General features: G+C 37.9%; 1 protein-coding gene across 3 annotated transcripts in view; it reads right to left on the bottom strand.

Annotated features, from left to right (window-relative positions):
- Positions 1 to 22,577, bottom strand: part of atg4c (autophagy related 4C, cysteine peptidase) — a 30,796-nt gene that overhangs the window by 2,292 nt on the left and 5,927 nt on the right. Inside the window, exons 5-11 of one of the 3 annotated variants that reach the window (XM_036140899.1) lie at positions 21,154 to 21,493; positions 16,939 to 17,009; positions 14,622 to 14,824; positions 13,434 to 13,512; positions 12,559 to 12,635; positions 10,603 to 10,722; positions 7,599 to 10,245 (exon numbers count right to left, since the gene is read on the bottom strand). In XM_036140899.1, coding sequence (XP_035996792.1) covers positions 10,078 to 10,245; positions 10,603 to 10,722; positions 12,559 to 12,635; positions 13,434 to 13,512; positions 14,622 to 14,824; positions 16,939 to 17,009; positions 21,154 to 21,493 — 1,058 coding nt within the window. In that variant the 3' untranslated portion in view covers positions 7,599 to 10,077. Of the gene's footprint in view, positions 1 to 7,598; positions 10,246 to 10,602; positions 10,723 to 11,077; positions 11,731 to 12,558; positions 12,636 to 13,433; positions 13,513 to 14,621; positions 14,825 to 16,938; positions 17,010 to 21,153; positions 21,494 to 22,577 lie in introns of those variants that run through there. The other 2 variants (XM_036140901.1, XM_036140900.1) reach the window with 2 other exon arrangements.

The following is a 22,577-nucleotide window of genomic DNA, read 5'->3' as shown; positions in this document are numbered from 1 at the left end:
CTTGCTTGTTTTTTTTTTTTTTTTCTGGTCTTTATGCAGCTACATTTCGCAACAAACCGCATCGGTTCAAGACGCGACGAACATGTCGAAGAAGGCACTCTCGGCAGGTGGGACCAAAAGGTAACCTGGACCATCAGTGATAGGTACATTTTAAAAATTTACCTATCACTGAAATAAAAGGACAAGTGACTCCATTTAAATTTACCAGTGTTGTATCTAATTCAATTACTTTAACAAACTACATTTTGTTATATTTTAATTCATTTTCAATAGATCTGCTCTTGGTGGATGGCGCTGTAAATTCAAGCTGCCACATGAAAAGTGGGGATGGGATTTAGAGCTCTTTGACGGGATCAATTTCTGGATCTATTTCCGAGAAGTGGTCAAAAGACAGCAGAAGTCGTTCTAAATCATGCGTTAGCAGCCGGTCCTCAAGCTAATATAGGTTTGAGAGAATCAGACAGAATCAGTCATGTCTGTGTTTAAATGTGAATACGACAAAAAGGATGAATTACTCTAAATGGTGCAGCCTTCCAATGTTGATATTTTTATCAAAAGTGAATAAACTGACACTGATGACTTTGAATTTCTTAACCTCATTCTAGATCAAAATTTGAAGTTTAAGAAACATGTTAAAAGTTGGTTAAAACATGACTTTTTACAATTTACACAGCCAGTATATTAATGTATGCCATGATTCCTTTAAATATGACCCATAGTGTTAGCAGGGGTCATATGTTCATGTTGCTGAAACAACATTAAGACCTGTTGAGTGTTTATACAAAACTTAAAACAAAAGCCAATGCACCATCTACCATCAATCGGATACTAGATAAGCTGCTGAACTCTGAGAATGGTACATTGTTTTTTAATTTCTTTCTTGCTTCTAAATTCTCAAATGTTTGGCTCCATTCCCCTCTATCCTCCAGATCTTCTTTACATCAGTAAAAAGCAGACAGTAAGGCCTGTTGATGTTAAACTGCCCTGAAATAGGTCACTTAAAGCTCCTATTGGGAAAAACTGGACTAATTATAGGAATTAATTCTCAGTATTTTAAAACCACAATATGGCAATGTTTGGGACTCTTCTATTATCAATATCTTTGTATTATTGGCACAGTTAATCATAAGATATAGATAGTTTGTAAGGGTGTGTAGAATTATCTGTTACTGTCCGGTATCTTCCTTGACAAACTGAGCCTACTTTGTGTCATTTTACAACTATAAGTCTGGGCAAACAAACAAACAGAGTTCCTGTGAGGGGATCCTACAGTAAATATTCTTTCATTCATTACTTACAAGCCCCAAGATCAGGTTATGAGGTATTACAGCATGTCTTAACACCTGTATTGTACGCTAATGGGACACAGTCGTATGTTTCTGTGCCAACACAAATCCCCCAGTCACCAATTAGCTTTCTTAATAGTATCAATCAGTGGGTTGGTCAGGTTTCTTTGAACTTAATGCAACAAAAGCCACAGGTTTTTGTTTCTGGTCCCAGGAATGCAACGTTGTAACTAATAACTCAGCTACACTCAATGAGACTAAAAAAAACAACACAGCATCCGAGAAAAGCTTACATTTTAACAACCACATAAAGTCTATTGATAAAAAGGACTACAACCATATTGAAAACACTGCTAATATAAAAGGTTAACTGATAAACCACACTTTTCTTTCAGTAGGTTAGATTAAGGTATTTAAGTCCTGACAACAACAGGAAAATGGAGGACATTTAACCTTCCTTTAAAAATCACTACATCTTTATTAAAAAAAAAAGTGCTATTGTTCATAAAGGCACTAAATTGTCTTGGGCTTGTAGATATTACATAGATGCTTTTCAGGAATGCAGCATCCAGACCCCTCAGGTCATCTGACACCGGTTTCCTCAGTGTTCCCAGGCCTAGAACTAAACAAAGGGAGACAGAAAGTAGTTCCTATGGTCCTCAGCTGTTGGACAAGCTTTCTGAAAATGCGAGGTGTGCAGACACCGATGACACGTTTCAAACAGGACTGGAAACGCTACTGTTTATTTCCCATAAATGTTAAAGATTATTATTTTTGTTTAATTCTTATTTTATTGTTTCTTTGTTTTATACGATACTTCAATTAACTTTTATTCATTCGCTGTATTTCTTGTTTCTAATGTAATTTTTCGCACCCTTTTTTTCCATTATGCTCCCATAACACACACAAAAAAACTTAAATCCTTCACACATCCTTCGTTCAAGCCATGATTCTTGGATTTGACGTGCACAGACATGCTCAGGCAGCAGGCTGAAGCTTTAATATTTGTCTTGGCCAATAGTCGACTCATTGTCCACTCAAGAGTTTCAAAATACGGAATGATTATCACGTGTATAATTTTTTACAGTTCTAATTTCTGAGGTATTAAAAGGTTAGATTGGACTATTACGATGACTGTGAGCACAGGTGCTGATTAGGTTGATTCACTGAGGCAATTACAACCAGATCCCCTTTAATTACTGTGGGTTTTATTGCAACTGCGCAGTAATGAAGCACGGGGCCTGCAGGAGTTTTGGAGGGAGATGAGATTGCAAAAGTAGCACACAAAGTCACAAATTTCACAGGATGGAAGCGATCACACGCTCACAGACACACGCTGCCATATGCACGCACAAAAAAAAAAAAACTGAATAAAACCTGGTTGGAAAAAAAAAAACTCACTTCAGAAGCGCACATCATTTTCCTCTAGATTTATGGTTGTCTGTCCCCAACACATAATCCCCCCCCCCCCCCCCCCCCCCCATCCACCCCACACACATGCCTCTGTGTGCCATTAACCAGGTGTATGTTAAGGAATAATAACAGGGAAATGCTTGCTTCCCACAACATGGCAGAGACTGATGCAGGGTACGACGCAAAATTCAGGTGAGACGAGTCCAGAGGTGTCTGTGGAGGATGGTCCACCCCCCTAAATTCATAGCATGTCCCGCCGCACGCTCTTCAGACACAAAGACAGGCTGACAACCTCCTAACCTCAAACACCGGCAGTCACACACACAACACAAGGCGCTCGCCGCCCCGCTCAACACCGGCATGCAATAAGAAACAAGTCGACAGCTACACAGCAGGCAATATCCCCCGCCTTCAGCCTCGGCGCCTGCTTCGGATGCATCCGGTTAGTAAAAGCTGACAGAGGGCTGGCCATGCCTCAGAAAACAGCCGAATGAGGAATTTCGACGTTCCTCTGCATCGCCCCTGAGATGCAGGAAACATGGGATTGCACAGCCTCCCCTCACACACACAGCCCATAATGCGTTCCCAAAGATCCTCTGTCACCTGGAATGGAAATCGAAAGCGGTACACACATCCGTTATCTAAATGTTAACTCCAAGTGCCCTTCTTGTTGTCACAGCCTGGCGAGGTTAGCCAACGGTAGGTGTGAAGCTTTGCTTTGGGCCTCTACCACAGGAAGCCACCGGCTGCCGTAACATGGGGAGATCCTGAGGCAAACCCATATATTAAATATAGAAGTCCTTTTCTTTTCCTTTTTTTTTACAAGATAACGTAGAGCAATACCATCAAATTACTTGTATTAATGGCATTCAGTTTGGAGAACTTCCTTTGTTTGACTTTTTGTAGTTTGTGGAAGCCAATAAAAGTCACATTGCACTTACTGCTGCAGCCAAGCGCCAACCAATCTGCTTTTTAAACCTAAAACTTTCTAGGAATCTATATTTAAAGCCTCTTAAGCTGTATAATTATCCCTTTTAACTACGGCTTTTCAAACACCTTCGAAAGATCTATGTCTTAACCACAAAGGTGGTGGGTTATGTTACTAATTTATATATGTACATAAGAAGTATGCATATACCTTGTATATATATATAATGTATACTGTATTTACGTTTTGGAAAATTCAGTTTGTTTTATTGGACAATTTTACGAACACATAACTGATAATGTGTTCACTTTTTACTTCTTATTACTTACTGTTGATACATCTGTACCTATATTTTTGATATTGATCAATATAGGCAAATTAACCTTATTAGTATTGTAAATTAATAGCAAAGTATTTTTTATTTATGAGTTAATGGTAATTTATATTGTGAATAGTTTAAATATTTCTCAAGTGTTTTATTGTGCGTGCTTGCCCAGGTACTGCAGATGGAAAGTAGTATTAACTAAGTCTGGTTCAAACCATCTCTCCTCATTGGGAGAATAATGTTTGTGCACATTGTCCCTGACGAATAAACAATAAACTAAACCAAACTGACAAACCAGCTGATATAAAGAACGACGTCAAATAAATCACTCGATTTAGACAAAGTCTAAGAATTCCAAGAGCCCTATAATTTTTATTGTAATAATCCAATAACGTTTTGTTGCACCAGGTTAAAAAAGGCCCTCCTCTAAATAAATCAGTAAGAAGAGATAAAGACATAATATGTGACCATAATTAAACAAAGAAATAAGCAAATAAAAGAAAGTAAATGTAGTCATGAAGAAAAATATTGGTTGGTGCATCACAGTTTTCATCATAAAGTCATGGGTGCTTCATTCATACTGCATGTAACATAAGTGTGCTATTAATTGCTTACATATGCATTTATTTATTGTTCTTGTTTTAGCTAGTCATAAAAGGTTCATTTTATTGACATTTTCTCTTACCTCTGCTATATTTAAAATGTTAATTTTTTTAATCACAATGCTCTTCAAACAGCTGATCAACTATGGACAGCGCCCATAATGAAAAATTATATGACCAGTCAGTTTTCCCTTGCTCCCTTCCATAATTATTTAGAGTTAAAGCATAAACAGTCCCCCCACCCCAGCCCCCCGACACCATACACAGTTGTTGTTGTTTTTTTTGTTGTTGGTGTAAAATGATCCAGATATTGAGCTCTGGTTATGCCACAAAGCACATTTTTAACCAGAGAGGGAAAAAAAGGTGAGGAACCCTTGACCCCTGTGCTGTAGGTCATGTTCACGGGGTAGAACGCCCTTAAAGCTGTCTCGTGTGGTGCTGATTAATCACAGCATCATGACATTTGTCTGGCTTCAGCCCAGAGGAGATGTGTTAGGCATGCAGTGCCTCAGCACTTCTCCAGGAGCTTGTGTTTGGGGGGGGGGCGGGGGGTGGAGTCAGAGGGCGTTGCAGGAGACGGGTGGAGACAAGTGGACAGTTGCACGGACAGACTTAAGACTCTGAATGCAGTCTGATGCAGCGCAGGCAGTATTTACGCTCCGACGGCTGCAGGATCCGAGAGAGCTGGGTATATTTAGCCGCCTGGAGATCACGCCGAGATGAGATTTCAAAGTGAAGTACCTGTTTGAAGATGCATGGCATTCCACAAGGGTGGGCAAGGGCTACTGGGTATAAATCTAGCACCCCTGCACCTGGTGTGAAGTCGGGGAGGGAGTGTGACACCTAAGATTTAGAATGTCTAACACACAAGCTGTACATGTGTAAACTACACATTCATCCATATAAATTTACACGCTCCTTAGAAATGGAAAATGAAAAAAAAAAAAAGACATCACTTTTTTTTATTTTTTCCTCAACAGACACACATATCCACGCTGTCCATGTAGGATTCTGCTTTTTTTTTTTTGGTGGCACCTGATTCACCTGGACATCCTTGTGCTGGAGCTGGAATATGGAGAGTCTGACGAGTTCAGAAAATATGTTCTTTATCACATGGAAATAACACAAAACGTAATCCTTGATTTCAATACTGCTTTGAAATTTTGCACACTCATTTAATCATACGCACTGTGGCCTGTTTACATGCCTGGCAGAAAAAAAAAAAACAAAAAAAAAAAAAAAACAGCCACTTATAGTTTTAAATTGTCAATAGTTTACATTTCAGTGCAATTTTTTCAGTCACTATAACTTCATTTATATGGGTTCTGTTTTTTTTATTTTTAGAAACTTGTCTTCGTTGCTCCTACCTTTAAGTCTAGGTTCAACTACCAGAGACATTACTGTTTCCTTTCTATGCTTAGAAAGTACCCCTTCTGTCTTAAGTTGCTTTTATCTGATGGATGGAATCGTTGGCGGAGCATTTACTGTGTGTACTCTTAATTTTACTGCCACTTAGAAAGTACTACTGGTTCGGCTCCTCTGTGCTCACTATTTCCTCTAAGTTGGAACAGCAATACCCCGTCTCATAAATAAGGGTATTGCTGCCTTGTCTTTGTATATTCTCTTTCTTTGTGTTTCTATAAAAAAATACTCCTGCCCATTGTTTCTGGTTTTTTTTTTTTTTTTTTTTTTTTTTAGCTGTGTCTCTTACTTGAATGGCTCCTGGTTTGTTTTTGTTTGTTTTTTTTGTTTTTTTACTGTAGAGAGTTATGTTTGTCATCATATGCTTCATTTCATCTAAATGAGGGACTGCTGCACTTAGAAAGACTAAATAGTCTGGACTTCCTTAGGTAACTTCTTACCATTTGGATTAAAGCAATCAAACATTAGGCTGTATTATAGTATAATTTGGATTGGACTACAAGTAACTGCATCTGAATTTGACTGATCAGAGTTGGAATTAACTGGATTCATTTGACCTGGTCCTGCTTGCCTTGTAAAGTACATCTTGACATGACAGTCGTTGTGAATTGGGCCTATTTAACTAAACTAACCTAAGTTAAATCTTTAAGCTCAAAGAGAGACAAAATGATCCATGCCAGTGTCCTAGATTACCCTCCATCCTACTGAAATACTCACGGTTTCTAGCATGAACCAAACTAAAATATTTACCTCCCATTCCACAGATTTATCAAATAGACAAAGCCTCATGGTCTAGCTCTTTGTCAGGAATCCGTTTGGCTCCAAACTATATTTTCAGGAATTTGGACAGTATGAGAACACCCTCATTGCAACTTGCTGGTTTTACACAACCGCTTTATTGCATTTCCCTTGCTCCTGTGACTCATTAATCAAATATTCATAAATCCCTGTAAATACACGGCGAACAAAGTCAATGCTCATATCGCCCCGCGGCCCGGAGAACAAATGCGCCTTCATGTTTCGGACAAAAATCCCTAGTGTTATGTCTCCTCCTGTCCACCCAACGCTCTCAATCTCCCAAACAGAGGAATGTCTCTGTAGATGCTTTGCTTTTGCATACGTAATGTTCCCGCTCTATCTGTAAAGTCTGTTGCTAGGCCCCAAAAAAAAAAAAAAAAATTATCCAGCAGTGGATCTCAACGATGCCATTATGTGCTGGGGTGGGAACAAATGAGGGGTCTCTTCATCCGTCTGTCCATCTATTCTCACCTTTGCCCCCGACTTCCCCGCAGAAGGGACATTTCCCTCCTTTAAAAAGCACGGCTCATCATAATACAAGAATTTGCATTGTACAGGAAAACAGCAACAGGGCAACAAACAGATTATCACAGGGCTTTGCACACAAGGATATTTTCTTTTCCTCCACAGACGAACACAATTGCCGCCAGTGTCACTGGGTCACATTTTTTTCCCGGTTCCTGGTTAATGGGCTGTAGAGATGGTTAGCACGTACGATTAGTTTTAATCTTCCACATTTGACTGGGAGAGGAAAGGCATTGAATTTGTTTCAACCCGTCGGTGAGGCTTGCTATGCTGGCCCGAAAAACGAAGCAAACATTTCATTTTCTTTGAACTTTTATTTAGAGCGGCTGGGAATTCTCCAACATGAACAGAAAAAAAGAAACAATGCAAACTGGTAAATTCAAATAAATTCATTTATTTAGCTCTTGTGCTCAACATGTTGAAACATTTTATTGATGATTTCTAAAGTTAATTTGTACAAACAAACACGTTTCTGTGTGAAGAAAGAACATGATAAAACTTTACAGTGTTTATTTAGTGACAAAAAAGCTCCGCTGAGCTTTGGAGCCTGAAACATTAGCGAGTGTACTTCGTGTTAGTTTCAGATTAATTTGTATGTTATTGCACAGTAACTGACCTTCACTTATTCATTGTTGGAATTGAGAAAAAAAAATAAGTAGAAATGATTTGAGGAAACAGTGAAAGACGTGCACAGCAGTGCTGCTAAATGCAGCCAAAATAAAAAAAAGTTTTTTATTCATACAGGATTCGTGCCAACAAACTTCCTGGTAAGAAGAGATCAAAGCCCATACCGCTTTGTGTGATATGGTGTCATACGGTGATATAATACTGCGTAAAAAGAAAAAAAAATTTTCTAGTGTAATCCAAATGAACTTTGCGTTGAATTGCAAAGAGCCTCCTTCATTGTGTGCATCGTTTTCTTCATAAGTGTTTCAGGAGTTAATCTAGAAGAAGGAAACTTTCTCAGCATAGAAATGAAACGTTTTTATTATTAAATAGCCCTTTAAGACGCTCGCTTTACCCCAAAGACACCTTAATAGCACTAGATCTGTGATTCCTAAACAATGGTACAAGTACCACTGTTCATCCCAACTTAGTAAATACCAAGTTTTCCCAACTATCCCCACATTAACAGAGATTTTAAAACAGCAGTACAACAGGACCTGGACTTATTCTCCTTGCTGTGCTAGGGCATAACAATATTACTTTCATATTAACGTGAAAGACGCTGTAATGCGTTGCATTTTGTACCCAGAAGCTGAAGTTTCCAAGTTTGAAGTTGTAAAAATCATTTGAACGACCTCAAAAGCTAGAACTTCAAGTGAAAAACCAACCCTGACCTCGAAATCCAATATGACTGCAACGCATACAAATAATGATTCAGAAAATCATCTTCATTTAGTGTTCTCAATTTAGTGAAAAAAAAAAAATGCTTTCACGGTAAATACCAGTGATGACAACAGTGAGCCAGTAGCAAATCCTGATGGCCATTTATTCTCTGGTTTATTCTATTCTCAAACCCAACTAACTTTTCCAGTTTCAAGTTTAAAAACGCAGTTTATTTGCTCAGTGATTATGAGCTGCTAACAAGTTGATTCTCTGCATGTTGCACACAGAACAGTGTTTACAGTGCTATACGTTTATAAACAGTTTTTTTAACGGGTTTTTATGTTGTTTTTCTGCTGCTATCATTAAGTTTTATATGCAAGGCGGCCATATTGAATTCTTATGCCACGGTCGGTGTTCTCCTTGAAATTCTGACTTGAAACTTCCTTGTGAATTTTACAAACTTCTGAATAAAAAGGACCCATAACAATAACCCACTATATACTTATTATGGTTCAACTAATCATGTAGTGCCATTAGATAACATTTTGTGGCTTTGTCTGATAAATCACAAAAATTGAAGGTCCAATTCTGGTTGTACTGTTTTAAGTTGGTACAACCTGACTTTCATTCCAGTGGTATTTATTATAGAAAGTATGAAGAATGCTGCTCTAGTCCTTATTTCACCCTTATTTCAAACACTTCTGCATAATGCTGTTTATCTTGAAAGAATGTGACCTAGTTATACTTTTACAAATATCTCTTTAGAACAAAAAAACAAAACAAAACAAAAAAAAAAAAACCTACACCTGGGGTCTCATCTGTAAAATAGAAAATATTTGATTTATAGCTTTTTTTTCTAAACTCTTGTCTGTTATTTTATTCCGTACACTTTTAATTATTATTCACACTGCTTGTATAGTTCAGATATGGTGTGGATGCTAAACAATTCAACTATATCATAAGCAGAAAAAAAAAATCAAACCAAATAAGTACAGGCTGTGCTTATATCTACTGTAAAAAAATGGTTATGCCCTTTCAATTTTTTATTATTTTTTTAAACATCAAGTTAATTTTACAGATGAGACTCCACTTCTGTCAACATATGATGTCTCAATAAATTTTGACATAAGCCTTGACTACAAAAATACAAATAGTGACGCAAAATACAATAAATTTGTTCTTAATTCTACTGCACTACAAAATGTCATGAACTTCGACTCAATAGAACAAATAATGTCAAAATATCTTCTTGCAAATAATTCAGTATAACCAAATAATTCACATTGCCAGGCCGAACCAGACAACCCTTTGGTTCAGGATCAGTATCTCTAGGATGTAAAAACTGGATTAATGTAGTTTTAGATTAGCCACTTAACCACCCAATCCTAACACAGACGTGATGCAGTGGATTTCAAGCAATCAGAGAACCTTGTACCGCAAACTTGGGTTTCAAAGCAGCACAAAGTCTCCGGCGGTGGTGACGGTTCTGCGCGTGTCCCGAATGAAAGGCCATTCCCGCTTCTCTGTGTTCAGGTCTGACGACAGGTCGTGGTCTGTGCTGCGACCTTGCACGAAGGTAAACGCTGGATATTTGTCCTTCGATGACGGCTGCAGCAACTGGCAAAAAGAGAGCGCAATAACTTTTACTTCCAATTTCAATTCTGAAGATGAAGTCTTAATGCAAACGTAATTCATTTTAATAGAGAAATAAGTGGTTTAAGCACAAACTAATTAATATAGGAAGAGACTGCTCTGAAAACAGCTATGCATCATGGATGGTAACTCAGTTATATTCATGGCTAAATGCTGCCACCTACTGCTCAATTAATGTAGGTCTGGTAAAATCTTCCAACACTGTTTTAAAATCAGTTTGTACACTCATTACCAAAACCCTAACCATATCTGGAAAATTAGCAAGAGAATCTCTTCGCTGACTCGATTCAAGGTGTTCTGTGTTACAGCAGGCCTCCTTACCTTGGACAGCTCCTCCCTGATCCGCTCATAGTCTTGAACACTTTTGGAATAGAAACCAATTGTGCAGCTTGGGTCCATCTTGCTGAAAGGCATCTTCTTTGGTGAGGGGCAATGATATGACTTGCAAATCACAGAATAACAGGGAAAAACTTAAAATCTAGCCACATTCATCAAGATGAAGGAGCAAATATTCACTCTAGTCAGGAGTTGAAATGTCAAAAGTAACCACTTTATGAAAGAAAACGCATTGACCTGCGATAGTGTCTATGCTTTTTTTTCAGCTCTTCTATCTTAACATCGTATGCTACAGCATTAAAGGACAAAACGTTGCTATACAGGTGCATCTCAATATATGAAATGGCACTGCAAAGTAAATTTATTCAAGTAATTTAACATAAAACTTTAAACTCATCTATTCCTCCCAGAGTGAAATATTTCATGTTCTATTTCTGCACATTTTGATGCTTTGATAAAAAAAAAAAAACCCACAAATTTCAGTTTCTCAGACACTTTGCCATGGCCAAAAACAAACCTTGGAAAAACTGCTGCGATGACGGCAGCCCAGCAGTCGCTGAGGTCCTTCAAAAGGAAGGGAAGCCCCTAAAAGAGCTGGCTGTTTTACAAGGTGCTGTATTTAAGCATCGCAACAAAGAGTTGAGGGGGAGGAAAAAATGTGGCAGAAGAAGCTGCACAAGCAACGGGAATGACCACAGCCTTGCAAGGACTGTGAAACACAGTCCACTGAAGATTTTGGGAAGATTTACATTCCATTATGGATATGCGCTACAGCTGCCCGGTCAGTTGAGTTAAGCCACTCCTGATCTAATGCCAATGTCAGATCAATCTTACCTGGGCTAAGAAGAAAAAAAAACGACTAGAACTTTCCCCTCTTTTTAGATGAAAGTAAATTCGGCGATTTATTTGACCCATGTACGTCATAGAGTCTGGAGAAAGAGTGGGGAGGCGCAGAATCCAATTTGCTTGAGGTCCGGTGTGCAGCTTCCACCGTCAGCGATGATTTGGGGAGCCATGTCAACTCCTGGTGCTGCTCCATTGTGTTTTATCAAGTCCAAAAAAATCAGTAAAACTGTCAGTACAGGGTCATTTTAGACCACTTCATTTTTCCTCCTGCAGACAAGTGTAATGGTAATTGCATTTTCTTGCAGGACTTTATACCCATCCATGCTGCCAAGAGAACCAATACATGCTTTAATGACCATGGTCTCACAGAGCTTCATTGGCCATCAAGCTGGCTTAGCCTGAACCCCACAGAGATTTGTTTGAGTGTTGTTAGCATGAGAGGCACCAGACGTAACAAAGTAGACGAGCTGAAGGCTGCCGTTAAAGTAACCTGGGCTTCCTCAACACCTCAGCAGAGCCACAGGATGATCATCTCCATGCAACGCTGCATTGATGCCCTAACCCATGCAAAAGGAGCCCCCCAAATAAGTTGGACTGCATCTACTGAACAACACATAGATATACTTTTTATTATGCCACTATTTCTGTATAAAAATCCTTTTTTTTTTAAACTAGACTTAAGCAATATTCTGTCTTTCTAAAGGAATTGAATTTAGAGTTTCATTCGCTTCAAGCCATAATTAGCACTTAAAATATACCACTCTGCACCTAATTAATCTATATAATGTGAGATTCACTTTTTGTATTGAACTACAGAAACAGACCACATTTGAAATGGGTTTTAATTTATTGAGATGCAACTGCGTGGTCCTTATGTTTTGGCCCTGAAATATTAGGTCTGCTAGAGCATGCATTTGCAGTATTTCTCTTAGGTGGCAGTTTCGCTTATCTGAGCAGCGAATAAATCAGCCAATACAGACCTGGTGATTGGGCTTAGTGCTGCTTTAAGATTCACACCCTTAAGTACTAACAGAAACTATTAAATCCACATTTACTGGAGCCCTCGGTCAGCTCGTCTGTGTAATTTTACGTTACCTGGAGAGGGAAATCGCTGGTGCTGACATTCACAAAAGACTGACAGTAATGAGGGTCCATGTAAATCAAGCTGTCATCTGCAAGGACAAAACAAAAGACAAGTTATTCAAAAACATCAGATTATTTCAGAAAAGAAAAAAAAAAAAACGAGTTTCTCCTCAATATCTATGCAGAGCAGCTCAAAGTCACCCGCCGGACCTGCTGTTGGGGTTGTGTGCGTCAAATATGCTTTCGAGAAGGTTGTTGCTTTTTAATATCCACCAGGGTGGATTAAAAGTCCGCATAATCAGATGCGTTTGTACAAGCACATTTTTTATACCCGCAAGAAAAGGGGTTGTCATTTAATTTTTGTGTGGGGGAATTACTTTTACAAACACGCAATTATATTGGGCCGTTTTGCATATGATGAATGCAGTGCTGAGCTGTGCGCTGGCAGGGAGAATGTATTGCTTGTCATTTAGACATCATCCAACACTGTATTTCAAATGGGTAATATGTAAATGCGTAAATATTGACTGCTAAGATGTACAACTGAAGGTTTCTCCTGGCTGCTGAAGGTGATGAAGAGTGGCTCACTTTGGGCGCGCGGATGAAATTTAATGCATGCCGCCTATGGAAATCAATTATGGTTTACAACTAGGGAGGTTTACTTGTGATAAATGGGCGAGGTTTTGATGGGTCAGAGGGAATAAAGTAAGCCCCGCTTCACTCGGTTTCATCTCCACTCCTCTTCGTTTTCCTCATACAAACATGAATACATTAACTCACTTTGTCTCTACACATGCAAAGGGTATATTATGCAAAGATAATTTGTTATTCACACCAACCTCTGCGCGAATGTGTCTTTTTCTGTTTTCCAATATGCTGGCACTAACCTTGAAATCCCACAAAGTAGCAGGCCTGCTTGGGTTTCCCTCCGATGATGCCTATGCAGTACTCCAGACTCAGTATGCTCTATATGAGCAGAGAAGCAAACAGTGGGTCTGACTTAGAGCTGAAATGGTTTCATTTTGGTTGTTAGTTAATGCACTGAAATTAACATTAACCTAGAGATGACCACAAAATATCGCCACCCGACTGGAAATGGCCGAATTTCAGTTTGTCTGGGCCTGACCACTGATCGGGTGTTATTTATTTCAACACGATACATCAAGTGAAAGACACAAACGTAAGACAAATTCAATTTTAAAATTGTATTTGGTGAAGTGAGAGCAGGTCTAGCTTCTGGGTCATCTTTAGGTTGAACAATAGACATGGACTTTGTTAAACAAGCCTCTGCTGTTAAGTTTATTTGTGTAGCACATTTCAGCAACAAGGTGGTTCAAAGTGCTTTTCATCATGAAAACATAAAAACATCATAAACACATTGAAACTGTCACCGGTGGTGAGACCAGAAACAAACACTGAACTTTATCAAGTGAAAATACCAATACACATCAAACATGTTGGTCAGTGTTCCTGTTATTATGGGCAGAAATCAACTCTTAACAGGTGGGTTTTCAGTCTTGATTTAAAGGAACTCAGTGTTTCGGCTGATTTGTAGTTTTCTGCAAGATTTGTGCTGATAAACTGTTTCCAGTAATTCATGAAACGGCTTCAAAGCCATCCTTATTCACACCGAAACTGATGTTCATGGGTACTAAAGCAAATCCAGAATTTTTCTGTGTTTTAAAAAAGTAGTAAAACCCTGTTTTAGAGGGAGGGCTCATTTGTAAGGTGTCAGGTTGGCTCTGCTTCTAATTTCAATAACAGTTGACTACTTACATTAGAACGGCAAAAAAAAAAAAGGTATATTGATCAATGTTAATTACAGTTCTTAAAAAAAATTAAATAAGTCTGAATTGGGCTTAATTTTTACAGCTTTATAAACTGGGAGATCAGAAACCAGCCACAAAAGGCTGATCTGTGAAACTTTTAAACAAAACACGTTCCGAGTTTGTCATTTTCAAAAGCGACTAAACATTTACAGAAAAACATTTATATTTAACTTTACCTTCAGGGAAACTCGGCCAAATATAAGACCTTTGAAAACAGCTAACGCTAATGACAACTTCATATCTCACCTTTGCAAAGTCAAAATACTCCGGGTTGGTCCTTTCCCCCCCCAGCCTCACAGGGATGAGGATGATGACGGCTCGGTCCTCTGGCAGCGTGGGAGCAGGTGAGGGTTGGCTGGTCTGTGCGACAGGAGGGCTCTCTGGTGTCTCATCTGAGGTTTCCTCTGTGCTTGGCACCTTGTGGCACTCCACAACATCAACACTGTACACTAGAAAAGATCAAAAGCAGAGAAGTTAGATGAAGTTCTGTCTTCGTCTGTTTGCTGGAACTCCAGTGTGTTCTTAAATATTTATCTATTCAGAACATTCAGCTACTTGACATTATTATCTCTATTTTTCATACAACATACGATTTATCTTGTCATGAAAGTTGTCTTATCTGAAAACATGTGTTACATGTGTTTAAACTTTAATTAAGCACGTTGTCATAGACATGGAGCCCTGACATGTCTTAAGTTTGAGCATCTCTTGTTATACGCACCCTGATTTTTATACAGTTGAGGCAAAATTTGAGAACCAAATTAGCAGCACTATATAATCCTGCCTGGCAGTGTAGCATTAAGAGAGAAAAACAAAAAAAATAATTGTTGTCTCAACAGCAAAGAAAGCCCAACAGATTTACTTTCACAAGTGGAGTCTTACTGCTGTCGCTATAGTGCTCCAGTTGAGAACTATTGGATATACTTTTGGGATTATTTCAAGTTCAATGGGCACAGAAATGGAAAGATAAAACAGAAATAAAAAGGTAGAGAAAAAGATGAGGCAAAATGTTAAAGAGAAGAAAAAGTGACAAAAATTGAAGAGAGAACAAGATAACATCCTCAGAGTCTGCTTCTACACCTGCAGAAAGAGATATAGAAAGAGCAGCAAAACCAATCAAAAACGGTATCACAGGCACAAACAACCAACACCTTTGATTACATCACTGAAAATAAGCAATATTATTTAACAAGAGGTGTATTTAGTGGCAGCCAAAGCTAACTATAGTGTTAAACTGTATAGAAGTGTATCTGTAAGCACCCGGATCCAAGCACCTGTGAGTGTTTGTTAGAGTACGCTTGTATATGCAAGGTTCGTCCATAACAAAAATGCATTTAAATGCAATGTTGTGGCATTATTTACATAAAGACAGACATCTTCCTATGTCTTTAAAATGTTTCACACATTGAAAAAAGCAATATACTGGTAATCTTCTGAGGCAGTTGCTGTGAAAAGTTCTGGTGAGGGCAGAAGGGTGCTCAGACCAAGCCATGTTCGCCTTGAGGTTAAAAGAGAGGCGTTCCTTTCCACTGTTGTCACATGCATGTTTAGTTATGAAGGATTGCAGCAAAATGAAAGTGACGTCACTCACAGGCATTACATATTGGGCAAAATTTTATTATATTGACTTATAATCTGGATGGAATTGGTCCTTCTATGTGATTAAATTAGAATTAATTAGATTTATATTAACAGAACTAGAGCCCAATTGGATTCTACATAACTGGATATGAATGGCGTTTGTTATGAATTATCACCAAACTAAACAACTGCACCGAACTGAATATCACTTAAGTGAAATTCAAATAAAGCTAAAGACCGGCATTATAAATATGTTTTCCATACTCTTATTTCAAACAGATTAGAATGCCACACTTTTCCAGAGTGTGGAGTAAGTAAGGAGAAATTTATTTTTTTATTATTTATCTTCATGCCTGATAAGTCTGTGAAGGGACATTAAATGTATTGTTAAATCCTTTAGCATTAAAAAGAAATGTGTGTCAACTATTCCACAGAGGAAACCGTTCAGATTCTTGTCATTTTGTCAAACAGGTCTCTTTTGAAAATGAGATATTGGATCTCAATGTGATTCCCTGTGCGAATAAAAGTTAAATAGAATAAATAAAACATTTTATTTGCAAGTATAAAACAGAAGGAAATCCACAAATTATGAACTTTCTTCTCTGAATCAACTGAAAAAAAAAATGCTTCTCCAAGTGACAAAGGCAGGCTGACCTTCAAATAAACCAAAAACTTGTATGTTGTTTCTCGTTGTGGCTAACACTTTGCATTAACAGCTCGCACACAAACCACCGTCTTCCGGCACTGAGAAGACAAACATGAGTCATCAGCTGAGATATCGAGGTGAAGAGGCGGTCGGGGCGGCGTGCTATAGATTGGAGATGGATGTGATTGTTGTGGGGAATAGACTCCGAGGCTCCTGTCCCCCGGTTTTAGCGGCTGGAGTCTCACAGTAGCAGACTGACGGAGGAATAAGAGAGCAGTCGATTTGGGCGCCGTGCCCAGTTTCCTGTACCATCAACGGACGGATCATATTTCATACCTGTGCAGTCCTGGGAGACGTAGGCAGTTATACCCGCCAAGCCAGGGTCCGTCGCTTCCTTGACAGCTTTTCTAAAACAATAGGATGGGGGGGGGGGAGGCAAAAACAAGTAAGGAAGAGGAGAAACTGAGGGTGAATGGCTAATTCAGACTACAAAATTATCTCCTAATATTACTTTCATAGTAAAATGGGTACGTTGCTTTGGATTGGTTGTCATTAAAAACATGTTAAATAGATTTGATCTAGAAAATAAAAAAGTGAGCTGGTTAGATTTAACCTTTGAGAAGTTAACATTGTTGTTCAACCTGTACAAAATTAGCAAGTAATTAATGGAAAGTGAGCTGTGACCACAATGTTTTATTAGCCACCCTGTCAAACCTTTTAAGGGTCAGGTCAGTGCACTTGAATGAAGGATTTAATTCAACTTAATTCATTTTCAATTAAATTGAAAATGAAAGGGAAATTAAATACAACTCCTGAATCATTGTAATTTTATGCATCCATCTATCTATTGTCTTCTGCTTGTCTGAGATTGGGTCCAGCAGGAAACCTATAGAACAAAACTGGGTTTAATGCAGAACTTTTTGCATGTTTCCGTTGACATAAACTGCAGTATTAGTATAGTATAAAATTTTGCTGTAAAAAGAATACTAATGATAATTTATTTAATAATTGATTTATCATTATAAGACGCAAAAATTGGATTAATATAATCTGTAAATGGTGTAGCTACTAGGTATATGGTATGAGATTTTTAGCTACTTCAATGTGTTCGCAAACATACAAAAAATCTGCTTTAATTTAGAAAAGCAACAACTGTAATAATAACATTTAATATCAGTAATACAGACATAATGTTATTAACTATGTTAATGATAACCATGTTATCAGTAGTCTTAAGTTCGTTGGGCTGTCTGCTCAGGTAGCCAATGAGAGTGATGCGTGGGGCCTTTATCAGATGTCACAATATAACTTTTAGTTATCGTCGTGACTGGAAATATTTCTAAACAGAGGACTGTCGGCTCTGTGTGCAAGTGAAAACTGTAGTAGTCTCATTTCAGCCATTCATTGATCAGTCGTCTGATCAAAGTATAATTTACTGCTAGTTGTAATTTAGTTATTTGTAGTCATTTTAGTTTTAGTCAAATAAATCTATGTTTAGTTGATTACATTTACTGTAAATTTAGCAGACTAAAATAATAATAATGATCACCTCTATTTGTCATTCCAATAAAATTTGTCTTCTGCATTCAACCGATTCCTTTAGGGCTTGTTGTTGTGCAGCGCCCGTGGAAGCTATCTGGTGCTAAGGGTCTTGCTCAGGGACACAGAGGGACAGTCTGTGGGATTCGAACCGGGGAATTTCCATCCTTCCCAGAACGCAAGCGCCCTGCCCTAACTACTAGGCCACCACTCCCATTAGGTCATAAGGGAGTGCTTTTTATGACCTCTTACATCTTTGAAGAAAATCTAATTCTTCACACCTAGGAGTAAAAACTTTTTCTAGGCAAGAACAAGATTTTGCAATACATTAAAACAACTTTATTTTTGTAGGATAGGATAAAAAGTATCTGAACTTAGTTTTTCTAGTTTTAAAAACCAAAAATCCAAAACAGAATATGCATTGGGCATTATATACAAGATAAACTCAATATTCTTGATTAAATTATACAAATCTGTGGAACCAATTGCCCGAATTTCAAAGGGGTTTTAAAAAGTAAATATATAAGATTTTTAAAAAATATATGCAAAACATTGCTTTTATGCCTTTTCTAGTTGAACAATAAATGTATATCATAAATATTAACACTATTTGGAAAACATGTTGCTGCTAAATAATTCAGTTCATTCACTTTACCTTGAAAAGATAATTTTAAATGTAATAAATTACTAACAGTAAAACAACAAAACAAATAAAATACAGAGCATAAACATAAAACACAAACAACAAAACCACAAAAGCCAATATCTCAAACTAGGTTAAAACCAGTAAAAAAAAAAAATATTAAAAAAAGGTGCATAGCCACATTATTTCACTTTTTTTTTATTTTATTTAACCAGTAGCTCACTCTGGTTGCACACAAAGTTTTTATGAAAGATTAACACATCCTGCTGGAGTATTGGGGTCCGTTCTTCGTACGTCGCTAACTCAGTTAGCAGGATTTCATTGTTGACGATTTGGCATGATCTTGGATCGTTTGGTTCTTCGAAAGACATCCTGCACTTGTTGTCATAGCAATATGTGCGCCAGCTTAAGCCTGCTCGAGAGCAGGCTTATTTCATGTAAACAAGATTAGATCACAGCTGTATAAGCAGAGGAGAAAGGGAAGTCTGCCGTAGCCATGTCCATTTTTACGACTGCAACCTGTTACAGAAGGTGCAAGAATAATTTGCAGAGTTTTTCGAATTAATCACGTATTGCGCAATAGACAGGATCCTTTAGCGCAGCGCGACAGTGTAACTGTAGAGAGATTTTTCTTGGTGGCTGTTATAAACAGACACACACATCATTTAACAGTGGCTTTTAAGGAGGAAAAAGTGATGTTGGAGCCATAAATCTAAAATATTTAAGTTATTTGTATGATAGTTTGCTTTTATTTTTATCATATTCAGTAAGAAGATTTGTTCGGGCCATTTTATTGTGAAGTTTAGTTTACTTTGAAAGGCTTGCTTCCTGTCGAGCCGTATATTGTATTAGAAAAAACTATGGATGGATTATCTAGAGACGGAGCAATACAGTTTTACCGTGTAAACTGTGGATGACTTGGAAAAGGAAAACTTTCATTTTTTTATTGTTAAAGATTTTTTTTTTGTTGAAATTCCCAGTTTGCACATGTCCTTTACTTCCCGTGTCTAAGGAATGACACTGAAATTTGGATCTCTTGACATAACAAGTGCCTTTTTAAAATAAAGTGTAATAATTAAAGGCTACCATTTTGTAGAATATTATTGTATTTCACTTTTACTTGTCCCCATGTTCTAGTGGGTCCCGTGGAGGCTCTGATATAAAAGAACAAAGTAAATATGAGATTATTAAAATGCAAAAATTCATACTGTAGAAAGTGATAGAAACATCTACCATGGACAGTATTTACGCATTAATTTGTCTGCTGCTTTTTGCCAGCCCTCTCTCCTGGCATTAACAGATTTTGAGGTGTTTTAATTAATGACTCAAATTTGGCATAACCTTCCAAGCTCTTGTTCTGCTTGGGAGAAAAACTGTGGGCGTTCTTTGGCCATGCTGAACAGCCAATAGCAGCGCTGCTGATCAATGTTTCTACTATCGATACATTTCCCCTTTTAAACAAACGCATGAACGCGCAGTTGTCTCAGATAACTCAATCCAGCCATACTAATCGTAAACAACAGGCGTGTTCAAAGAACCCAGTTAGCCGGATCATGATTAGCCGGATGAAATCATCTTGGATGCGTCATTTGATCTCGGATGTTTTAAGCAACGTACGAAGAACGGACCCTTGGTCATGTTGGTGTTTTATGCTTTGTTTTTGCTCAATTTGTTAGTAAATAAAGCCTTTTGTGTTTATCTACAATTTTAAAGCAAGTATGTAATGCGCATGCGCAGCAGGGGACAAAACAAGGAAACGGCTAACGGCTATTAGCATTTCCAGGCAAAACAATAAAGAATATTCCAAGGTTTGTGAAAAAAATTAATAAAAATTATTCCAAGAGAGAAAAGACTGGAATGTCGCTGGGAATACAGTCTGACCGTTGGTGTTCACTGAAGCGGATGCTAAACCTGCTGATTGTTCAGATGTGGCCGCAGAGTTGACTGATGTGAGTAAATGTTCTGATATGAGGCTCTTAAAGTTGCTGTAGATCGTATATTTAATTAATAATGGTTGGTCTTTGATCATGCCGAGCTGCTGCTTTACTGCGAGGCATTGCGGAGGGTCAGGCTCGGTCCGGCATTATCTAATTTTGATTTATCAAATAAGCAAACAGGTATTATGACAGTTTCGCAATACTGTCACTAGATGTCGCCACTTCTGTTTATATCTGCTAATTGCACCCGGTGTGGGGCTATTTTTATCCACAAAAAGGACCATGAGAACATTATCAGAAAGGAGACTTTGTGTATAGAGCCTAATTTTATCATGATCAAATAGTTTTTGGTCTTATTTTAAGCATATAATGTGGCTATATACATTTAAGAGAAGATTTAAAAGACATTTTATACTTAAAGATCAAACTTACTTTAAGATGTGTGCTACCACAGCTGGACCGTACCAGTCCCCCGCCTGTTTTCCCATCGTCAGTCCTAAACGGACAAGTCTGTGCAGGCCCAGCGGAGCCAAGGAAACGTCCCCAAACCAGGACACCAGATTTCGATGGTACGTCTCCTTTAAATGTGCATCTGCTTCTTCTGCTGATCCCAATGTCTGAGCTTGAGGTCCAATAGACGGTCCAATGCTAGAAGTCTTGGGGGTGCCCTGCAGAGAAGCCTCTAGAGAGGCGACAAGACGCTTGGCGGCTGTTGTGGTCCGGGTCTCTGCGTCTAAGGGGGGGAGTGTGAGTGCCTCTGGCCAAGTCCAGTCTGCAGAAAAAAAAAAAAATATATGGCTGGGTCAGATTACTCTAAGGGTAGTCTGTTATGGAGTTCAAATTATAACTACTGTGATTAGAGAAACATTTCCAGGCACTTACATTAAATAAAAATCACTTGAGCTGCTCATGGTTGTTCACAACCCAAATAAAGTGCATTTTGTTCATTAAACATTTTGGCATGTGGGCCAAAATTGTACAGTTAAAATTACATGAAATAAATAATTAAATGAAATTAACCAAAACAAGATAATTGTAATGACACCAATTAGTCAGATTTTTTGTAGGAAAGGAATGTTCAAATTAATGTAGATCCAGAACTTAAATGGTTTTGCTCATTTGCCCTATTAAGAGATGGTCTATCAGTTTGCAAAATATTTTCAGCCCCATTGAAATAAAAAAAACGTAATTATTTTTGGTCTATCAATATACATTTGCCGTATTTAGCCAACTTGAATAAATTAATTCCAAGCAGATTTTAATGCCCCAAAGTCTACATTTCATTAAATCTCATTGGATATTGTCCTATTCATTATGAAATTAATACAAAATCAGTAGAGGGGCCACAAATGGGCCCTGGGACACTTTGGACACGTCTGTCTTAAATGTTCCCTTTTACGGCAGCGTATAAGATGACGTAAAGTACACCTAAATTTGACATTATTGGGCCAAACAATCTAAATAAAATGAGATTATAGATGACATCTGACTTTATTAGTCTGAGCTGTTGTGCTCAATACAAAGAATTTAACATTTTTATTTGGCCAAAGCTCACTAAAACTTGTAATAAATCTCATTAATTTACATTTTTAACCTGAATTTTAGAGCATTAAAAATATGACCCAATACAGGCTATAGGCATCTTGATATAAAAACCATACAATTTCTGTTCATTTCAGAAACAGATTAGTCAGAACTTGGTTCGATTAGAAGTTTGAGTGTCCCAGTATTTCACTCTAACAGTATCTTAGCCTTACGGGGTGTGAGCTGTAGGCAGAGTGAATGGGAGTAGCCCAGCCAATAAAATAACCCAGAATCAAGTCGGAAGCAGTAACAAAATGACCTTGATTCAAAGT

This window comes from Fundulus heteroclitus, chromosome 9 (genome assembly GCF_011125445.2).
Source record: "Fundulus heteroclitus isolate FHET01 chromosome 9, MU-UCD_Fhet_4.1, whole genome shotgun sequence".
Lineage (NCBI taxonomy): Eukaryota > Metazoa > Chordata > Actinopteri > Cyprinodontiformes > Fundulidae > Fundulus > Fundulus heteroclitus.
The sequence above is the reverse complement of the archived record's forward strand: the minus strand, read 5'-3'. Positions and strand labels throughout refer to the sequence as shown.